Below are 20,306 nucleotides of genomic sequence, written 5' to 3'. Positions count from 1 at the left end.
GATCTTAGCTCACTACAACCTCTGCCTCTGGGTTCAAGCGATTCTCCTGCCTCAGCCTCCCGAGTAGCTGGGACTACAGACACCCGCCACCACACGACTGGCTAAGTTTTTTTGTATTTTTAGTAGAGATGGGGGTTTCACCATATTGGTCAGGCTGGTCCCGAACTCCTGACCTCAGGTGATCCATCCGCCTTGGCCTCCCAAAGTGCTGGGATTACAGGCGTGAGCCACCGTGCCTGGCCTGTCTTGGCTATTCCTCATTCTTTTCACTTTCCACATGAACTTTGGCTTCATCTTATCAATTCTCTTGCCACCTGCTAGGATTTTGATTGGCCATAGTGAGGCTTCCAATCCACAAACATGGTATGTTTCTTCATATATTTAATAGTTATCTTTAATTTCTCCTAAAATATTTCATTGCTTTTCTAGGTAGAAGTCTTGCATATTTTTTTAGTTTCATTAGTTTTTTCCTAGGTATTTGATAATTTTACTATTTTGAACAGAGCCTTTTAAAAATTACATTTCCTTCCTGTTTGTGGCAAGTATAGAAATAACTGGAATTTGTATATTCACTTAATGTGTGGTGGCCTTGCTGAATTCACTTCTTAATTCTTTCTAGTTCCCTTGTTCTGTCTGCCTGTTTGCCAGTGCCTCACTGCTCTAATAATTGTGACTTTGTGGAGAACCAGGTGTGAAGGGAGCAGTGGGCAGCTTTAATTTGAGTGCTTATTCTCGTGGTACCTGATCTCAGTGATCTACCTTGTGGAACATCTTCCTGTCTTGAATGTAAGAGAAGACTGCCTGGCTGGCAGTGGAGCCTTGCCTCCCCTCATTGATGAAATGATGGTGTCTGATTCTTGTATCAGTGTCTGTCTGAGCAAGCACTCCTTTGGTTCATGCCTTTGCTCTCTAGTGTATAGAGTATCAGGAAAGTGTCCAGGGTTGGATGCTGGAGCTCAGCTCCCAGCTTGCCATTGCATATAAGGGACAATTGTTTGGGCTACTGATGACTGTGCCATCTAATTGTGGAAAAGTCTAAGCTCTGCCCAAGATTTGATTGAGATATGTTATCAGCTGTCAGCATCTTCTCCTAGCATGGTCTAAATTTTAATGCATTTTGTAGATTCCCTTTATAACTTAGGTAATTGGGGGTTGGCATTTTCTGGTTTCTTTGATCATTTTATTCTTTTTCTAGTTTTTTCATGTTTCTTGTTGGTTTGGGTTTTATGGAGCAGAGTAGTGAGGAGAGAGGACAAAAGGGCTGTATTTCACCATGTTTAACTTTTATTCTCTGAGTGATCATGTTAATCTTCTAATGACTTTGATTCAGATCAAATGAGTTGGTGTTTGTTCAGCATAGTTTCTTTAAGCCAAATCTCTGGACTCTTATTCAGTGTATTTTTCTTCCTCACAGTATGTTCCGTTCTTTAAAATGTTTCTTAAGCGATTTTTCAAACCAAAGAGGTTCAATGTGTTTGGAATCAGCAGTGCAGACCAAGGGCCATTCTAGTGGCCTGGCAAGGATGACCTTGGGTGACAATATCCATGCCCTTGCTAGCGTTTCTTGCCCGTAGTGTTAGCTCTTGGTTCTGGTCTGAATTAACTGTCACACATTAAATGAAAACCAGAAATCATAATTGGGGGTGAGAGATTCTTTCAGTCTTGTTCAGTTTAACAAGGATTTTTTGAGCACTGACAATTGTGCTTGTGCTTGAGCACACAGGCCCTGAGGGTAGAGACAAATATGATACAACCGTTGACTTCAGGCTTTGATGTGCTGTTTGGGAGAAGGCAAGGATCATTACTGTTTTATAAAAGCAAGGCAGTCAGAGGCAGGGAGCTTTGGGACCCAGAAAGACACCAAGCCAAGGTAAAAAGAATGGACTGAAAATGAGTTTACCTAGAAACAAGCTTCGAACTCCCAGCAACCTCACAGGTGTTTAACATAGAAGACGAGAGAAGATAAAATGTGAAAGTTCTGTTCTATACATTTTATCCCCATCTCTGTTTATCCAATGAATGCTTTACTTACTGGGCTAAAGGAGCTGCATTCTATGACTAAGGGAAACTTAGGGCTTTAAAAGGTATGTTTCATCAAATTGTTGGGCAAGTAACTGCTGTATCCCCAGCTCAGCAGAATAGTGTTGGAGACATACTGGGTGCTCAATAAGCACTTGTTGATTGAAAGAGCGATTGGTGGGCGTGGCTACTCATGTTAGTCTGGCAGTGTGGGTTGCAGGACATACGTTGAGTGTGGTCTGAGGACTCCTGGCCAGACCTACCTCCCACAGGCTTACTTGATAGCTGTGCTGGCATTGTGGGCAACCCTGGCACAAGGAGGTATAAGAACAAGTGTTAGGAAAGTGTGAGTGATGTTTAGCAAGAAACTCGTTGCTACTGTTGGCTCTGGCGCGTGAGGTCTGTGGAGCAAATGTGCTAACAAGTTGAGGGGCTGTGTACTCCATCGGAGACGGCCCATAAATGCCCATAAAAGTCGGGTAACTTCAAGGGATGTTCCTCCTCTTTATTCCCAGATTAAAGAAGAAGCAAAGTGAAAGTGTGCTGTGGTTTTGAGGAAGTTTTGCCATTAAAAGCTGGGTCTTGTCTTTTTGTCTCTGAGCTGGTGACTCCTGTGTGTGAGACCTCTGACAGCTTCTTGAAACCCAGGTCTCTCCCTGTTGAGTGGCAGGCATCCTGCCCATGTCCCAGGAATGCCGATCCCTGCTTTGGAACGGGGGTCATGTGCATTTCATGTTATGCTAACTGGAGCAGAGCTAGTCTGGTGGTATGTGGTAGAGGGAATGAGGGTGCCCCGGTCCATGCTAGAGAGTTTCCTTGGGTTGTTTTTATTTGGATTTTTTTTTGCTGTTATACTATTCTGTGTTGGCTCTTGGCTTTCTGGGTCCAGGGCTACCCTTACTTTTTCCTTCATCCTAGATCTTTGCCATTTGCAGATACTTCAAGCTCTCCCTAAAAGAGTGGTCCATTTAGAGGCTGGTTTCTCCATTATGCCCCTGAAAGTGCCAGCTGTGGCTTCATTAGCTCAGGGAAGGGCTTCTGGGTAGCGCCGCTGGGCCTCCCGGTGTTTTGAGCCATTGGTCCTGTCTGCCTTCTCCCTGAAGGCTCTGTTTGCTGCATGCTGGAGCTAAGGGGAAGGTGTTAATGAATCCATCTGAAAGTTTTCTATGTGTTCAGGTACTGATCTCGGCATTCAGGATACATCAGGGAACAGTCAAAGCTTTTGCCTTTGTGGTGGTTATATTCTAATAGGTGGGAGTAGGGTGGGGCAATTGAAACGTAAATAAATCCATAAGATAATGTAGATGAGATGTTCTTCAGACCAAGAAAATGTAGAGGAGGGTGACAGAGCTCAGATAGGGAGTGAGGGCAGGTGTCATCACTAAATGTGGTGGCCAGAACAGCCTAACCTGAAGGAGGGGAGGGAGCAGGCCAGGCAGACCCCTGGAGTAAGTTTGTTCCTGGCAGAAGGAAGAGCCGTGGCCTGGCTGTGGGGAGGTCGCCGAGGAGCCCCATGTGGCTGGAGTGTGGAGTAAGCAGGCGTGGCCCACAGAAGAGGAGGTCCGAGAACAGAGGCTTCCTCCATCCTAAGGACCGTGGCCTTTCCATGGAGGCCGATGTGTTCGAGTACCTGGGCTGCGTGTTGAGGATGGCTGGGTAGGGGCAGGGGCATGGAGGGACGAATGAGTGGCTGCTTCCTGTTAGAAATTGGAGCGCAAGTGACTTTTCATTGCCAAGTGGCCCAGAACACTAGTAAGTGGCACTCCCTACCCCCGTAGCAGCAGCTCGAGGGCAATATTTTCTAACCTCTTCAAGCCCATTCTTGTGGGTTTTGTAGGTTATTGTGGGTGTGGGATTGGGGGGGTGGGGGTTGTATAGTACCTGTTTGTATGTAGCCACCCCTTGGTCATGTGAGAGAGACCCGTGATCATCCCTGACATCTTGGCAAGGGTTTGCCTGAGACAAACAGTTGCTTTCCTAACAAACACTTGCTTTCCACAGACAGGCAGAGCCCCGGCGGGTGGGAAGGCAGTGCCTGTGGCCTGCCTAAGGCTAATAATGGTTCTCAGCGCTGTCTGTAGAAGTCAAAGAACTCTCAAAGAATGGTTTTGGCTTTGAGAACCTGGCCGTGGTACATTTGCTGAGAGCCAGACCTTCCAGTAGAAAACATTGAAAGTCACAGTCCGTGCAGCACAATGAATATGTAGCAGGTACTTGGCTGGACATGGCCGGTTGCTCATGCCCTACATGTGAGGTCCCATACTGAAGCATTACGGGGCCAACTAGATGCCACAGGGGCCAGGCAGGTGGAAGAGGAGAGTGAGGCAGACTGGCTGTGATGTTGCAGGAGAGGTGGGGCACCCCAGAGCACATGCCTCATCCGAACGCAGCATTGGCACCACTGGGAGAAAGGGACAGCCCAGGATGGGCAGATCTCAGTGTTTTGAGAGAATCCAAAGATTGGTGTTTTCATTATTATGTTTTCTTGTTAGGCAGCAGAAGAGGTGGAACTAAGAGGGGTCCAAATTTCTGTATGTGTGTATGTATTTATGGTGGATGATGGAAAGATGGTTCTCCATTTGAGTTAATTACATAGGTGAGGTTGTTGCCAGGCCTCTGTGTAATAGAGGCTGTCCAATTAAAGTAGGATTGATTTATTAACGAAACTTACAGTCACATAATTTTACAACTTGGAGGTGTTATGGGGCCTGGGGGCATTGCTAAAGAGTGCTAAGGCTCAAGATAATTATTGTGTGACTTTGGAGAGAATGACAGATGGGTCCTCACTTTTGCTGCAAACCTAGCCAGCGATTGAAATGGCATTCTTTGTTTAAGGTTGTGGAGGGGCTGTCTGCACTGATCCTCTGTTGCCTTGCTGGCACCCTTACCTCTTTGTGCATTTCCGAGGTATTTTGTCTCTACTGTCCAGAACCTTCCCTCAAAGCCTGCTGCTGATTCAGCTGCACGATTTGCATTTAGCTTTGCCCTAACAATGGGTTGCCTGGGTCCTGTCCATTTTCCAGCTGTCTTTATATTTGATTTTGAATTTCCAGCTGATATGCTTTCTGGCCTGGTGTGTGACTTAAAGAAGGTCTGGTCTTTTAACCAGACTTGTATAAATATTTATTTAAGACTTCTGTTGTGTGTGTGCTTCTGGGAGAGTAGCTGTTATTACCCCTTTGACACATAAATGAAAGTAGTGTGTGTGACACGCAGCATCCCGGGAGGCAGGAGGTCCCTCAGACTGGGAGTGACATTCTGCTCATGCTCTACGTGCTGGCTTTCTTGGTCCGGCACTGCACTTCCATGAACTTTTTGGGCCATTAACGAACCACTCAGGTAGGTGATTTGACCTAGAAAGATGGATTCAGAAACTGAAATGTAATAAAGACACATATGGTCATGTGCTGCCCTGTTAGAGCATTTGTGAACTCACAGTGCAGCCTAGTCTCCGATGTGCATCACAGATATGGTTTCTCTTACTCCATTTTAGACCTCTGGTGATATTTTTGTGAGCTGGATCTTTTTCCACAAATAGATTTCTTTTTCTGATTTAAATGATACGGTGGTTGTAGAAAATGTAAAAAGTAAATCTCAGGACCCCCAAATGACTAATCTAAAGGGAAAAGTCAGGCTGGGCACAGTCTGGCAAACCTGCCTCACATTTATTCCTAAATAAGATAGCTACAAAGATCGAGAAGCTACATACCTCCCTCACAATTTGCCCACAAGGATATTCTTTGTGGACACAAGACAGACCTCAAGCCCTCCCTCAGTTCACCTGAGACAGATGTATATCCAATTGCTTCCTCTGCCCTGTTGTTTTCACCAAGCTGGGCGAAGGCGTAAGTGATGTTCCTCTACCTTCCGCTCACGTAGAAACTGTGTATTCGGTGAAAGGCTAATCAAAGACTTTTAAAAATACAGCCATTTGTCTGTTTTCTACCTGTGACCTGGAAGCCCCCTCCCCACCTCGAGTTGTCCTGCCTTTCCAGACAGAACCAATGTATATCCTACACATATTGATTGATGCCTCATGTCTCCCTAAAATGTATAAAACCAAGCTGTGCCTGGACCACCTTGGGCACCTGTGGTCAGGTCCTCCTGAGGCTGTGTCACGGGCACGTCCTTAACATTGGTAAAATAAACTTTCTAAATTGATGATCTCTGTCTCAGATACTTTTGGGTTCACAGTAGAAAGGAAAGAAACCCACTCAAATATTCCCACCCTTCAAAGATTAACCACTGTTACCATTTGAGGGAATTTTTTTCTGGTTGTTTTCAATGCAACCTGTAAAGCTAGTTGTTGTAGCACATACTTCATCTTGTATCTTGCCCGAATTCTCTCTCATAACTCTCCTGCTTCCTTTGGCTTTAGCCAAAATGACCTCAGACCTCAGCCAAGTTTTCCACCTCAGAGTGTTTTACTGCCTCTTCTTCTCTGGCAGGTTCTTGCCCAGGTAACAAAAACAGCATAGTTCACTCCCCCATCTCCTTAAGTCTTTACGTACATGTCCCCTTGTCAGTGAAGCCTCTTCTGATCTTCCCATTCAGTTTGCACCTGTGTTGGCTAGAACTCCCCCTGTTCCAGACCCATCCTTTCCTGTGGCACCCAGTGCAGGACCCAACATACAACCTGTCTATTATCAATGCCATTGTTCTTTCTAATATGCTAATAGAAACATTAAGCAGTAGTAATTTTTCTAAAAAATATTTTGAGACAGGATCTCCCTCTGTTGCCTAGGCTGGCTTACAGTGGTGTGATCTTGGCTCATTGCAACCTCCACCTCCTGGGCTCAAGCAATCCTCCCACCTCAGCCTCCTAAGTAGCTGGGGCTAGAGGTATCTGCTACCACGCTCAGCTAATTTTATAATTTTTTGTAGAAATGAGGTTTCACTCCATTGCCCAGTCTGGTCTCAAACTCCTGGCCTCAAGCGATCCTCCTGCCTTGGCCTCCCAAAGTGCTGGGATTATAGGTGTGAGCCATCACTCCAAGCCAGCAACAGTACTCTTTGCAAAGGCTTTAAAATATCTACCTATAGCCTATTCTTTGAATAAATCATACCTCAATCATCACCCTACTATGGAACATTTAGTTACATCTAATGTTTTGCTGTTATAAATCACATGAACCTATTATGAACCTTTTGTGCTTAAAGTATTTTTCCATTTCTTATGCATTAAAATACATTCTTGAGCATGGGATTACTGGGTCAACATATCTTGTATTAAGACTCATATGGCTGAAAGTGATAGAAACTCAACTCAAACTGGCTTAAGCAAATCAAAGGAAATGGTTGGCTAATGTATTTGAGAAGTAGAGGGATAGAACAGTCAGGACTGATTTAAAAGGTTCAGTCTGTCTTCGGGAGTCTGATCTGTGTTTTAGTATCTACTTTCTTCTTGTGTTGGCTTCATTCTCAGGCAGTCTCATTCTCACTTGTGTCAAAATCACCACCTGTAGCTCCTGTGTTCATCCTCCTATCTCTAAAATCTCCTCGAAGGAAGACATCCCCTTTCCAATATTTTCAGCAAAAAGCTTGGCACAGGTTCTCATCGGCTCAAATTGAATTGTGCCATTTTCGAATCATTAACTCTGGACATGGGACAAGTTAATGGGATATACTAGCATGGGAATAGCATCATCCCACCCAAATCACTTATTTTGAGGGTAGGGCAGGTGCCATTCCCAGAGGAGAATCAGGATGCTCTTATGGGATGGGGACTGCATGCTGGGCTGGCCCCAAATGACACATCTTCATTTTACCTATGAACATTTTAGGGACTCTGTGTCTTAAAATAAATTAATAAAAAGAAAAAGCCAGCAGAGAAAGAGATAGGAGCCCAGTTGCCTCCTAAGCATGCATTTTTTTGGATGTGTAACTGCTGCCTAATCAGATAGCAGTGTGTTTCTACTCTGACCACATGGGGCCAAGAGCAGCCTTCACAGGAGAGCTCTGTCCCACAGCTGCCTGGTTGCCCATCTCTTTGTGGATGTGTTGCCAGTTTGCAACATAATTGTCGGAGTTCAGAAGGGCCCTTGTTTCTTGTCCACTGTTGAATAAGCACCTGCCTTGAAGGCACTGCAGCCTTTGTTGGCCCTGTGGTGGCTTTCTACTACACTCAGCACATGTGCGTGGAGCTCCAGGTGCCTCTACCACGTAATCTCTCCCTTGTAATCATCCTGGCTCAGGCCTGCCTCCAAGCCAACCTCATTCTTAGCATGAGGGAAGTTGGCAACTTCCTGGTGAAAGCCCCATGGAAGTTGGGGGGTGGGATGCTGTGTAAACCATTCTGACCCTTCCATTGAGTTTGTTCTTATCTCAAAATTGGGATGTGTCACGGTGAGTTATGAGACAAATAAAATGAAGTTATTACTTGACACTCTTCAGAAATTGCTGAAAGGCCATCTGAACTCTTTCATTCGGATCCTGTGCTAATTACTATTGGCTGTTATTTAGTAGGAAGAGCTGGGGAGTTGGTCACATAAAGGAAGCTGTCAGAGCTAAGGCTGTGTGGAGGGCCCTTCAAAGTAGTCTGAATTCCCCATGCAATTTTTGGCATTTCTCCCTTTCCATCTCATCAAGAAAATTAGATGGAGCCAATTTATAAGTAAATAACACATCTCTGTTAAGGACTCTAGGTTAACTTGCAGCCGTCTTGCTCATATTTTCCGTGGTGCAGACGGGATAGAGAGTACTAATATTCCACTTGTGCTCTAGGTCATCCATTCTGTGGCAGGCTTAATTCTCACAAGTGGATCTTTCCCACATAATTTTGAGAGTGTTGGAAATCATGGACACAACACTCCAGTTGAGTTGGGGACACCCCACCTACCATTTAGTGGCCATCTCCTTTGTTTGATTCCAGATTCCTGAGACAAGATTTCTTGTCTTTCTCAATATAGTCAAGTGAATGTCCACTTGAAATCTGTTTTGAAGCCATGGTTCACTGCTGGTGAGACAGGTGCTCTTCTGCCATAGCGAGTCACGGGGAGTGCTTTTCTAGCTGTTCCTTTTCCGTGGTGCTCAGCCCCAGGAGTGCAGGTGGAGACAGACTGGGAGCCCGGTGGCAGCTCTTCTCTCTCTCTTTTTTTTTTTTTTTGTGAGGTGGGGTCTCACTCTGTCACCAGGTTGGAGTGTGGTAGCATGATCTCGGCTCACCGCAACCTCCGCCTCCCAGGTTCAAGTGATTCTCCTGCCTCAGCCTCCTGAGTAGCTGAGACTGCAGGTGTGCACCACCACACCTGACTTAATTTTTTGTATATTTTTTAGTAGAGATGGGGTTTCTTCACGTTGGCCAGTATGGTCTCGATCTCTTGACCTCGTGATCCACCCGCCTTGGCCGCCCAAAGTGCTGGGATTCCAGGCATAAGCCACTGAGCCTTCTTTTCTCTGTTGTAGATCTGGAGCATCTGTGCACGATGTTAGTTGGAATTAAAAAGGTTTCCACTGCTGATAAAGAAGCAACCCACAAAAAGCACACAGCTAAGATATTCTAAAAACAGGTTGTAAAGGGAAAGAAAAGATATCCTCCTTGACTTATTTCTGTGAAATTTTGTTACGCTTAGTTAACAGTTATGGAGCATGTGCTGCGAGCCAAGCTGTGTTTTATAGGCCGCCTCGGTGCTCGCAGCAGTCCCGCCAGCGATCAGCTGCCTTTTTTTGCACATGTCAGCATGGCTGGTGAATTGATGTTCTCCGGAAAGGGCCGGTGCCCCTTTACAGCACCATACCTGTGTGTCCTGTGAAAACTCCAGTTGGTCACCATGCACAGCTGGCTCTGCCCTTCTCCCTGTGCCAGGAAGAGCAACAGCAGGGCCTCCTGGAGGAGCTCATGTCAAAAACAAAGGTGGTTGCAGATTTAATGGGTTGTATTCCGCCTCACATAGTTTGAGCACCTGAATATGGCTGAATTTCAGGAAGGGCCTGGAAACGCTTGGACACCAGTGGTTCACTCTCCCCGGTGCTGTGGCTTTCCCATGCTTGCCTTCCTGCTCCTCAGTCTTTATGGCAAACAGTGGCTGATGGCAACTCCAGCATTTACAAGTTGCTGTTCTAACCACATAGATTGACCAACTAGACTCTCTGTCTCAAGTCCTAAATCACAGAAAATGAACTCTGTTTGGTTCATAGTGGATCAGGAGCCCTCCTTACAGCTGGAGGGCACAAGGCACAACACGTTGTCTGAGGACTGTCCCTGGACCTTGTGGAGAGGACAAGGAGCAGGTCCTAGAGAAGGGACATTGTGATGAGCTGATGGAAGTCCATGTAGGCGCTGGCCTCTGTGCCTCCCACCCACACCTCCTACTGCGCCAGTGACCACTTGCAGAACGTAGGCCTGGGAACAAGCCACTGCCAGCTTTGCTGACCCTTAGTGTAGGGCTTTAATCTTGGTTGGAGGTGCATGTATGCTTGTTAAATATGACTTTCTTCTGGAGATCTGCCTTTGTTATGTCAAATCGAGACGTCTTTGAAGCTGTCATTGCTTTAGCACAAAACAGAATTAGGCAAAAGTGCTACCCAGTTGACGTTCTCCAATTTAAAAATATGGATCAAGGCCGGGCGTGGTGGCTCACACCTGTAATCCCAGCACTTTGGGAGGCTGAGGCGGTTAGATCACCTGAGGTCAGGAGTTCGAAACTAGCGTGGCCAACATGGCAAAACCCTGTCTCTACTAAAAATACAAAAAATAGCTGGGTGTGGTGGTGGATGCCTGTAGTCCCAGCTACTCGGAAGGCTGAGGCGGGAGAATCACTTGAACCAGGGAGGCGGAGGTTGCAGTGAGCCGAGATAGCACCTCTGCACTCTAGCCTGAGTGACAGAGCAAGACTGTCTCTAAACAAAAAAAAAAAACAAAAAAAAAAACAAAGTGTGTTGTAATTATAATTGTGGCATTGACATTTGTAGACATCTCTATTTGTAGACATCTGTTGTTTAAGATCATTTGTCACTCTTTTCTAAACAACTGTTATTGGTGTCTACATTGGATTTTAAACTCTGGTGCCCACAGATTTTTTTTTCATCTATCTTAGCAGTGGTGTATGCCTTAGACACACCACCTTATTATGGGAACAGTTTGGGTGGTTGGAGTTTTACTTTGCACCACCTTATTATGGGAACAGTTTGGGTGGTTGGAGTTTTACTTTGAAAGTTTGATATAGTTCCCAGTTGCTAAATTCTCAAAGTATCAGAAGTCATTTGATTGACAGCTGTTTAAGCAAATTGGATTTGGAAATTGGCCCTCAGGTGTTTCAGAACACTGTGAGGGGAAGTTGTTGCAGGTAGAGTCTGGGAATCTTTTCAGTTCACGCCTCATTTTTTAAAAATTCTTAGATTTTACACGTACAGTTAATTTTTAGTTTTATTCTCTTGGAATTTCCCCACTGATGTTTAAAAGGCCATGTAATGTATTAATATACTCAAAAATGAGAGAGGTTTTAAAATATTCTGAATAATATTTTCTTTCTTTTTAGCTGTCTCCGTTATGAGGTACAGCGCCTCTGCTTTTGGGTTTGCAGTAAGTAACCTGAAATGTACTTTCATCAAGTTTTGCACGTTTTTTCATAAGCCCATAAACCTCACCCTGAGCCCTCAAATGAGGGTGGTTAGCCTATGAGAGCTTAGCATGAGAAACATACTTTATGGAAACCCACTTCTATTAAAAAATGAACATTTAACAGAATTATACTGCAATGAGGACTGTATAATTCTCAAGCACAGACGGGGAGGAACCACATTTCCCACAATGTGCTTGGGTGAGAGGATGTTTTGGGCATTTTTGCCTTCCAGGTTGTATGTGGACCTGGTACGCACTGGAGCAAAGCATTTGCTGGTGTAGGCAGAGGTCTGCGAGTTAAGATCAGGGCTACTCGTGCTAGGATGAGTCAGTCTGTAGCCAGCTAAGGGTAACCTGGCGTCCCAGCCGGCCTCCTGATGGAAGCTAGTTGGAGAAAGCGGGTCTCTGCTTCACAGGCTAGGTCTGTTGAGAAATTGGGTGAAGTTTCCCCAGGCCCCTTGGAGAGGGTGCTAGTGCTCGTGATCTTCCAGCTGAGAAGTGTGGTGTGGTGCAGTGACCCATAAAGAGAGTTCTCCTCAGCACCCCCGCCAGGTAGCTTTGGGGTCTCCTGTACCGGAGGGTCGGTATGCCTGTTCCCAAACCCACTTCTGCCCTTTGTCGTGAGAACTTGCTATTGTAGGTACATTGCAGATTCTTTTCAGAATCTTATGAAAGATGTGGACCATCCAGGAAAAAGGCACACCACCACACACACGCACCCAGACATACCACATGTATACACATGCACACACACAGTGCGTACACGTCCCCAGAAACAAACACGCACATATGTTTTTCTCTCATTCTCCCTAGCTTTCTTGTGCATGCATACTCTCTCATTCAAACAGAAGCATTGAGTTTTGTATGCAACTGTAAAGTGCTGGCAGACTTATCACAGGTCCTGGTGACCCCCACCCTCACCCCTGGACCCCAGGTAGCATAGTCCCATTGAGAGTCAGAAATAGAATTCTCACTCGAATCTCTTATCTGGGATGTGCAGGAAACTACTGCAATTATCTTGACTGTCATGGGGAAACCAATTCCGTGTGTTTTGAAACAGTGAACTCCCCACCTTCTGCCCTATGTCTGCAGAGTGCTGGGAGCCAGGCACCCTGGGAGCAGAGCCCCCCACATGGCACGCTGGGTCTCCGAGCTCCAGACGCCCCAGGCATGAGGGCAGTACGTGGCTGCGTCGTAATGATGGGAGGCCTCTTTGATCAGAGTTTACTCGTGCAGATATTTTGAGTCACAGCACAGTTGTCCTGTGTCTTCACATTTGTGTGCTATTAACTCTGGAAAGCCTCTAATGCCATGTCTCCTTCTCCTAGTTTGATGCCATCCTGGACGTCCTGTCGTCGGTGATTGTCCTGTGGCGTTACAGCAACGCGGCCGCTGTGCACTCTGCTCATAGAGAGTACATGTAAGTGGATTCTTGTCTTTCTTCAGGCTGCAGAATCCGTGCAGATGAAGGCTACGGAATGAGGCCCTCAACACAGCTTGCCCTGCAGCTTTTGTCCCAGTGATGAGAAGAAGGTCCCCAGGCTGCTTCTCAAAGTGACTAGTGCAATGCCAGTCATGTGATAGGGTCCTCTTGGGATGGTCAGAGAGAGAGGATGTACCTTTATGATTTTCTGTTCTCAGATTTTGAGACTATTTGTTTGCTGGTGTATCCATCTGCTCATCCATCCATCCATCCATCCATCCATCCATCCATCCATCCATCCTTTTGCTTTTTCTTATTGGAATCTTTGTTCTCTTGCATTTTTATGTTGTTTTTCTTCTAAGTAAGAGGAATTCTCCACTGTCATTTACAGAAGAAATCTTAAGGGCATTCTAAATTACTCTATTTGCCTTCTGCCCCCCTCTGTATTAGGGGATGTTGCTTGCCCCAGTCTTCACATCCCATGGGTGAAGGTTTTGACTTTGAAGGACTTATGTTTGGGACTCTAAAACATATGTCTTTTCCAACTTCCATCTCTTTATATCATTTGTAAACGCCAGGGTAACAAGAACACAGGTTCTGTAATCGGATTTGCTAGCCCTGTGATTATGGAAGCCAGTAACTGCTCTGTGCTTCATTCCCTCATCTGGAAAAGCAAGAAAATGACAATGCCTCCTTTGTAGGATGATTGCGATGAGTACACACACACACACACAGACACAGACACACACATTTTTATGCATATCCCTATACACTAATATGTGCATATATATGTGCATGTAGTTATATGTATATATGTGCATGTATACGTGCATGTGTAGGTATCAGAGCAAGTTTTCTCTGTCTCTGCAGCTTTTGGACAGTTAAACACAGGTGAGTAAATGTCCCTTTCTGTGGTTTGTGGTGGCACCCAGATGGAAAGTACTCTTGAGGCTGGGTGCGGTGGCTCACACCTGTAATTCCAGCACTTTGGGAGGCTGAGGCAGGTGGATCACTTGAGGCCAGGAGTTCAAGACCAGCCTGACCAACATGGTGAAACCTCGTCTCTACAAAAATATACAAAAATTAGCTGCGCATGATGCTGTGTGCCTGTAGCTCACCTACTCGGGAGGCTGAGGTAGAATAATTGATTGAACCCAGGAGGTGGAGGCTGTAGTGAGCCAAGATCGGTGCCACTGCACTGCAACCTAGGCGATAGAGTGAGACTTTGTCTCCAACAAGAAAGTACTCTTGAATGGGATGTTAGGCCATATTCCAACATGCAAGTGTTGCAGTACCTCTTTGAGGCCAAGAGACAGTAACATATCTGAGACTGAATATGCCAGATGGAAAACTTTTAAAAGATGACACCATAACTGACTCACTAATGAGAGCAAATTTTAATTCATGTCATCGTTAGCTCTGGTTAGTGTACAAAAACTTATTTTAAATGTTAAATGTCTATTTTAATGGGCATTAGTTTTTTTTAACAAATGGAAGTATCAAACTTGTGATGTCACACATGATATCATTTAGGATAAAATTAATTTTTAGAAGTGAATTTGGTTGAAAAAAATACTAGAAAATAGTAGTAAATTGACTTTTAAAAATTTCAAATGATGGTTGAGTGTCTCTAATCTGAAAATCCAAAATTTGAAATACTCCCAAATTCAAAACTTTTTAAGCACCAACCTGATGTCACAAGTAGAAAATTCCACACCTGACCTCATGTGACTGGTCACAGTCAAAACTTTGTTTCGTGCACAAAATTACTTAAAATGTTGTCTAAGATTACCTTCAGGCTGTGTGTATAAGGTATATATGAAACATAAATGAATTTCATGTTTAGATTTGGGTTCCATCCTCAATATATCTTATTATGTATATGCAGCCGTCCCAAAATCCAAAAAAAATCTGAAACTTGAAACCCTTCTGGTCCTAAGCACTTTGGATAAAGGATGCTTGACCTGTACCGTGATGACCAACCTTGACTTAACACTGGTCTAGCCAAAGGAGCAACTAATGCACTCAACCCAAGCTGTTCTGGGTATTTGAGGAGCTCAGAAGTCTAGAGAGTGTAATGTAGAGAGATACTCGGATTTCAGGAGCTAGCCACTGTCTTGTCAGAGGAACACGTCATCTTTGGTTCTATAGCTGCACTGTCCAATATGGTTGCCACTAGTGCAATATGTTAGCACTTGATATGTGGCTTGTCTGAACTGAGATGTGTTGTAAGTATAAAATACACACTAGATTCTAAAGACTTAATGAGAAAAAGTATTTATTAATAGTTAAAAAATATTCATTATGTGTCGATATTTAGAATATTTTGGATATATTGGTTAAACTTAAAGTTATTTTTTTTTGCTTTAGCTTCTTAAAATGTCTTTTAGAAATTTAAAATTACACATGTGGCTTATATTTGTATTGGGCAGTGCCCTCAAAGGAGAAAGTTTTTCCCGCTGCTTTTTCTTTTTTATTGCAGAGCTAATAATACATAATTTGATTTGCAATTCCAGAAAGAATTGAATTGAGTTTTCCAATTTCATTATTCTAATTTGCTTTTTAATCTGATTTCCTTTCTGCTGAAATGAGTTTCATACATATTAGAAAGCCACGAATAATTGTGGCTTTTCTATATTGTTAGGATCTGTGTGAATGTTTGTTAGGTCTGGAGGTTTTCCAAGATCAAAATTGATGAGAAATGTCTTTGCTTTCACTGTTTTTAATAATCCCCGAACAGCTACTGTTCTTTAAAATCATATATCACTTCCCAAAAGGCAAAAACTCACAGAGGAGTTGCTTTGATTAATTCCCAGGTGATTGTTCACGTGACAATGCCAGTGCATTCACTTGGAGATTCCTCATCTAGGGATTTAAGTGATACTCACAGTCCTCTGTATTGTTGGCTTTGGTTTAAAGTTTCAATCCCTGGCTTACCCCATGTAAGTTTAAAATTAATGAAATCACTGCCAGCTGAGAAGCTGATATTTGCATATTAATGAGCATAAATGAGTTAGAAAAGCCATTGGTTTTCAGTTAGTTGCTGGAGAGTAATATTAGAGGAAATTGGAAAATATGCAACTGGCCCTTAGCTAATTCCCTTTATTTTTTTGAATTGGACCCAAAACCTTGGGATGAATCTTGAGCTCGAATTACTGAGGCAAAGCAACTCAAAACTTTCCTTAGCCTTGCCACCTGGTGACTGTGCATCCTAATTGTGGATATGATGGGGTATTTCATACTCAGGGAAAGAGAGTTTGGCTTCAGCACCACCAGAGTGTAGCTAGCCCTAATAGTTTTTGTTTTGCATTTTAAAAAATTGTATTATTATAAGTCTTTATTTTTATTTTATATTGTTAAAACATATAACATAAAATGCATTAGCCTAATCATTTTTAAGTATATGGTTCAGTAGTGTTAAGTATATTTCACGTTGTTTTGAAACAGATCCTCAGAACTTGTCTCATTCTGCAAAATTGAAACTCTACCCATTGAACTCCCCATTTTTCCCTGCCCCCTAGTCCCTAGCAATCACCATTGTACTTTCTATTTCTATGAATTTGACTACTTTAGATATCTCATATAAATGAAATTATACAGTATTTGTCTTTTTCGTGACTGGCTGATTTCACTTAGCATAATGTCCTCAAGGATCATCCATCTTTTGTAGCATGTGACACAATTTCCTTCCTTTTAAAGGCTGAATAATCCTTTTAATTTATTTTGTTTATTTTTTCGAGACTGAGTCTTGCTCTGTTGCCCAGGCTGGAGTGCAGTGGCGTGATCTTGGCTCACTGCAACCTTAGCCTCCCAGGTTCAGGCAATTCTCCTACCTCAGCCTCCGGAGTAGCTGGGACTACATGCATGCACCACAAAACCTGGCTAATTTTTGTTTTTTTTGTAGAGATGGAATTTTGCCATGTTGGCCAGGCTGGTCTTGAACTCCTGGCCTCAGTGATCTGCCTCCCTTGACCTCCCAAAGTGCTGATATTACAGGTGTGAGCTACTGTGCCCTGCCTAAAGGCTGAATAATATTCTGTTGTAAATATATGCCGCATTTTGTTTATCCATTCATCCATTTGGCCATTGTGAATGATGCTGCTATGAATGTGAGTGTTCAGATATCTCTTTGGGACCTGCTTCCAATTCATTAGGATAAATACCCAGAAGTGGGATTGCTGGATCCTATGGCAGTTCCCTTTTAAAAATTTTGAGGAACCTCTATACTATTTTCCGTAGTTGTTATGTCATTTTATAATTCTACCAACTAGTTTTTTTTAAGTTCCAAGTTTGGTTACTTTCCTGTGGTAGGAAATAAAGGTATGGAGAAGATAGACCATCAGGTTTACACATGGTCAGGATTTTCAACAGGTAAGATAGAAGGAGGGACAAGGGAATGTTATGTTTACAATCAAGGGATTCCTAAGAAGAGACAGAATAAACTAGCCAAGGAGGCGTGGAAGGATAATGGCAAAGTTAATAAATAGTCACCATGGATTAGAAGTCTTAATTATGGCCGGGCGTGGTGGCTCACGCCTGTAATCCCAGCACTTTGAGAGGCTGAGGTGGGCAGATCCAAGGTCAGGAGTTTGAGACCATCCTGGCTAACACAGTGAAACCCCATCTCTACTAAAAATACAAAAACTTAGCCGGGCGTGGTGGCCGGTGCTTGTAGTCCCAGCTACTCTGGAGGCTGAGGCAGGAGAATGGCGCGAACCCAGGAGGTGGAGCTTGCAGTGAGCCGAGATCGTACCACTGCACTCCAGCCTGGGTGACAGGACGAGACTCCGTCTCAAAAAAAAAAAAAAAGGAAGACTAGAAGTCTTGATAGGTCAGTAATTGTTTGCATGGGTACTAATCTGAGAGTAGGTTGCTAAAAACCAAGATTCCATAGGTGTTTCACTTATTGGCACAGATTTAGGGAAGAGTTAGTGGCTGAGGCAGGGTGGGGATGAAAGGTCAGGGACGTGGGTGAGGCCCGGTGTTGTCTGGATGATCCATTTGAGATTGAAGTTACCAGGAATGTGTGTAGAATTTGGGGAGGAGGTGAAGGCCATGAAGCAGGTCTTCATCAGTGAGTCATCAGTGCAGGGAAGGGGCCAGGAGGTGAGGGGGCAGCGCCAGGAAGGCAGTGCAGTGGGTGCTTGAGTCTGATGGCAACTGGCAGTGTTGAGGGAGGAAGCTGGGGGCAGCCACCAGGAAGAAAGACGCTTGGAGAATGTGGGATCAGAGAGGAAAAGTGGCCTCTACTGCAAAGGCAGGAAAAGCAGCTTCCTCAGAGAACGGCTACGTTTTTATTAGGGCAAGAAAGGTGTAAAGGGAAGAGTCAGAAAAGAGTTTGAGGATGTAGAGACTGGGAGGGTAGGATGAGACTGTTTGGGAGAGAAGGGAGCCAGCCTCACAGTGGGTGACAGAGGAGCCTGGGGGGTGCAGGTGGGGTTGGTGACACTGGCCTGGTGACAGTGGATTGCTATGCAACCACTCTAAAGAATGAAGCACTATCTGTGTACTTACGACGTGACCTCCAAGCTGCATTCAGTGAAGAAAGCATGACACCAAATAGCGTGTGTGGTCTTTTCTCATTTGTTTTAACAAAAGAGGTTTGCATCCACACACACTTGTGTAGGCATATAAAGGATACAAAGGAGACTGGCAGCAGGGTCGCCTCCCCTCCAGGAGGGGGCTGGGGACAGAGGAAGGAGGGGGACACATTTTCTTTATGACAAGCAGAGCTGTCCAATAGATGCTCGGTGGTGATGGCAGTGTTCTGTATCCGTGCTGTGCGATATGGTAGTCACTAGCCACATGTGGTCATTGGGTACTTGGTATGTGGATAGAGTCACTGAGGAACTGGATATTGATTGATTGAGATGGAGTCTCGCTTTGTGGCCCAGGCTGGAGTGCAGTGGTGTGATCTCGGCTCACTGCAACCTCTGCCACCCTGGTTCAAGCAATTCTCCTGCCTCAGCCTCCCGAGTAGCTGGGATTACAGGCATGTACCACTATACCCAGCTAATTTTTTATTTTTTTAGTAGAGACAGGGTTTCACCATGTTGGCCAGTCTGGTCTCAAACTCCTGACCCCAGGTGATCCGCCCTCCTCAGCCTTCCAAAGTGTTGGGATTATAGGCGTGAGGCACCGCTGTGCCCAGCTGGAACTGGATTTTTAACTTGATTTAATTTTAAAGAATTTAAATAGGCCCATGCAGCTAGTGGCTACTGTATTGGACAATGTCTCTTTAGGTGGATCATTTTTAACCTGTTTTCAAAAAACAGACAGAAGTTCTTAATAAATGAAGATTAGGAGATTTGGAAATGAGAGAGTGATACTGAGGAAAGGAAGGAGGTGCTGGAGATGGAGGGCTTGGGGAGAAATAAGTATAGGAGGAACTTGGCAGGGCCGAATGACATGGAATTTCGTGTCCGTCCCTGCCATTCTCTGCCCTGTGTACTGTGTAAGGCCCCAGGAAGAACAGCCTCCTGCCACCATGAGCTGTGAGGGCCGTGGGATGCTTGCCACAGAAGGTCCAGCTTGACGCTCATTGGGGGTCTGTGACATTTTGCATATGATTGCAGCACAGGTGGGGCGGTGTGGAGGCGCCCCAGGCCCAGCTGTCTCCTGGGCTGTCAGTCAGCTTGCTGAGATGGAGGTGAAGGCAGATGGGAGATGTTCACCTGGACAGCCTTCTAATTCTACAACACGGAGTCTCAATGCAGCCCGAGAGGTGGTTCTCCTGTTCCAAATGTACCTCCCAATGGCGTTCTGCTCAGCTGCACATTGGGGTGGGAATTGGAGGGCCCGCAGTGGATGTCTTGAGAGAGGCATAAGCCCTTTGTGTGTCTGCCCGTGTGAAATAGACGGGCCCACCGGTCCTCACCCAGGCTGCTTGCTCTGTGTTCTTTTCCAATTTGCTGAGCCACATGCGTTGGCCTGAAAACCACCAGTCAACAGGATAGCTTGATAGCCTTTTGATGACTGACTTTACCAGCACCCTCGCTGCTGTTGGAAACAATTCCAGAAATTTAAAAAGAAAAGTAACTCATTCAGTCAAGAAGTGATGGATTGGTAATTTGCTTTTGGTGTCTGAGCTGGACTGCAAAGGCAATGAGTTATACCAAGAACATATTAACATAGGATCATGTCTCCCTGCGTTCTTCCTGTAGGTTGTTTGATCTGGCCCTAAATCAGGCTCTGAGAAAGTGAATCCTATTTACTCCACATTTGTCTAGTGCTCTTAAATTGACAAAGCTCTTGAATGTGTTTTAACTCAAGAGCAGAACCTGAACTAGAAGAATAAATAACTTC

The 20,306-nt window shown here is 44.6% G+C and overlaps 1 protein-coding gene across 4 annotated transcripts in view; it reads left to right on the top strand.

The window, feature by feature from the left end:
• Positions 1–20,306, top strand: part of TMEM163 (transmembrane protein 163) — a 260,775-nt gene that overhangs the window by 151,589 nt on the left and 88,880 nt on the right. For all 4 annotated transcript variants that reach the window (XR_012421087.1, XM_045368199.2, XM_074008921.1 and 1 more), the window contains 2 exons: positions 11,496–11,539; positions 12,907–12,998. Coding sequence is in view for 3 of the 4 variants with exons in the window: in XM_045368199.2 (XP_045224134.1) it covers positions 11,496–11,539; positions 12,907–12,998 (136 nt within the window). In the remaining variant the exon portion in view is untranslated. The remainder of the gene's footprint in view (positions 1–11,495; positions 11,540–12,906; positions 12,999–20,306) is intronic.

This window comes from Macaca fascicularis, chromosome 12 (assembly GCF_037993035.2).
Source record: "Macaca fascicularis isolate 582-1 chromosome 12, T2T-MFA8v1.1".
NCBI classification, from domain to species: Eukaryota; Metazoa; Chordata; class Mammalia; order Primates; family Cercopithecidae; genus Macaca; species Macaca fascicularis.
Note: the sequence above shows the minus strand (reverse complement) of the source record. Positions and strands in the feature narration are given on the sequence as shown.